This window comes from Hipposideros armiger, unplaced genomic scaffold, assembly GCF_001890085.2.
Source record: "Hipposideros armiger isolate ML-2016 unplaced genomic scaffold, ASM189008v1 scaffold_11, whole genome shotgun sequence".
NCBI classification, from domain to species: domain Eukaryota; kingdom Metazoa; phylum Chordata; class Mammalia; order Chiroptera; family Hipposideridae; genus Hipposideros; species Hipposideros armiger.
This window is the reverse complement of record NW_017731361.1, coordinates 3,839,946-3,841,241: the sequence shown is the minus strand read 5'-3', so window position 1 is coordinate 3,841,241 and position 1,296 is coordinate 3,839,946. Positions and strand designations below refer to the sequence as shown.

At 49.5% G+C, this 1,296-nt stretch overlaps 2 protein-coding genes across 8 annotated transcripts in view; both read right to left on the bottom strand.

Annotated features, from left to right (window-relative positions):
- Positions 1-1,295, bottom strand: part of LOC109392592 (protocadherin gamma-B7-like) — a gene marked incomplete at its 5' end in the record, with an annotated part of 4,096 nt that extends 2,801 nt beyond the window's left edge. The window contains one exon of the mRNA XM_019661172.1: positions 4-1,295. Coding sequence (XP_019516717.1) covers positions 4-1,295 — 1,292 coding nt within the window. The remainder of the gene's footprint in view (positions 1-3) is intronic.
- The window catches only part of LOC109393460 (protocadherin gamma-C4), a 161,371-nt gene that overhangs the window by 78,386 nt on the left and 81,689 nt on the right, over positions 1-1,296 (bottom strand). The window lies entirely within an intron of this gene.

Sequence of the window (1,296 nt, the reverse complement as noted above, 5' to 3'; positions counted from 1 at the left end):
GGCTCCAGGTCGCTGGCCACGATGGAGTAGGAGACGTGGCCGTTGGGCCCCAGGTCAGGGTCGGAGGCGCTGACTTGCGCTATGGAGGCACCGGGCGGGTTGTTTTCTGGCACATGGACCGAGTAGGCTGACTGTTGGAAAAACGGAGCGTTGTCATTGACGTCGCCTATGTGTAGGGTTACGCTTCTACTGGAGGAGAGGGGCGGCTTGCCTTTGTCGGTGGCTGTAATGGTGACATTGTACTCTGGGGTCTGTTCCCGGTCCAGGGCCCCATCTGTTACAAGCTTGTAGTAATTATTAGAAGAAGAATGAATCTTAAATGGAACATCTCCACTTAAATTACATGTGACGTCTCCATTTTCCCTGGAATCCTGGTCCCGTGTTTTGAAGAGAGCCACAACCATTCCTGTAGGGGAATCCTCCAAAATCTGACTAGAGAGAGAAGTGATGATTATTTCTGGGCTGTTGTCATTTACGTCTAGAATTTCTATAATTACGTTACACCGTGTAGAGAGGGATCCTCGGTCCTTTGCTTCTACATCCATGGTATATCTTTCTACATCTTCAAAATCCAAGGGTTGGTGAGTTATAATGTTTCCTGTAACTGAGTCCAGAGAGAACACGTGCTGGGCTTTATCCGCCACAGCAAGGAAGGAGTAGGTGATCTCAGCGTTGAAGCCTTCATCTTGATCAGTGGCGCGCACCCTCAGCACCGAGGTGCCTGGCGGCACGTCTTCCCGAAGGCTAACCCTATACACGTCTTGGCTGAACACGGGAGGGTTATCGTTGGCGTCTACCACCAGGATTTGGATCTGAGCGGTGCCGCTTCGTGGCGGAACCCCACCGTCTAAGGCTGTCAGCACCAAGCGGTGAGCGCTCTGCGTTTCTCGATCCAGGCTCTTCTTCAGTACTAATTCCGGATATTTGACACCATCGGGATTGTCTTTCACCACCAACGAGAAATACTCGTTAGGACTTAGTTGATATTTGCTCAATGAATTCATACCAATATCGGGATCTTTTGCAAAGTCAAGAATTGTTCCCGTCCCCGGGCTGACAGATTCACTGATTTCTAAGTGTATTTCATCTTTATGGAATTGGGGAGCATGATCATTAATATCCTCAACAACCACAGTGATATGAAAAATGTTTAAAGGATTTTCCACCACGGCTTCCAACTGCAACTCACATCTTCTCTCCCTGCAAATCTGCTCACGGTCTATTCGGTCCTTCACGAGCAAGTCCCCGCTCTCCGCATCTACTTGGAAAAGCAGCTTCTCAGCACTAACTCGCAGC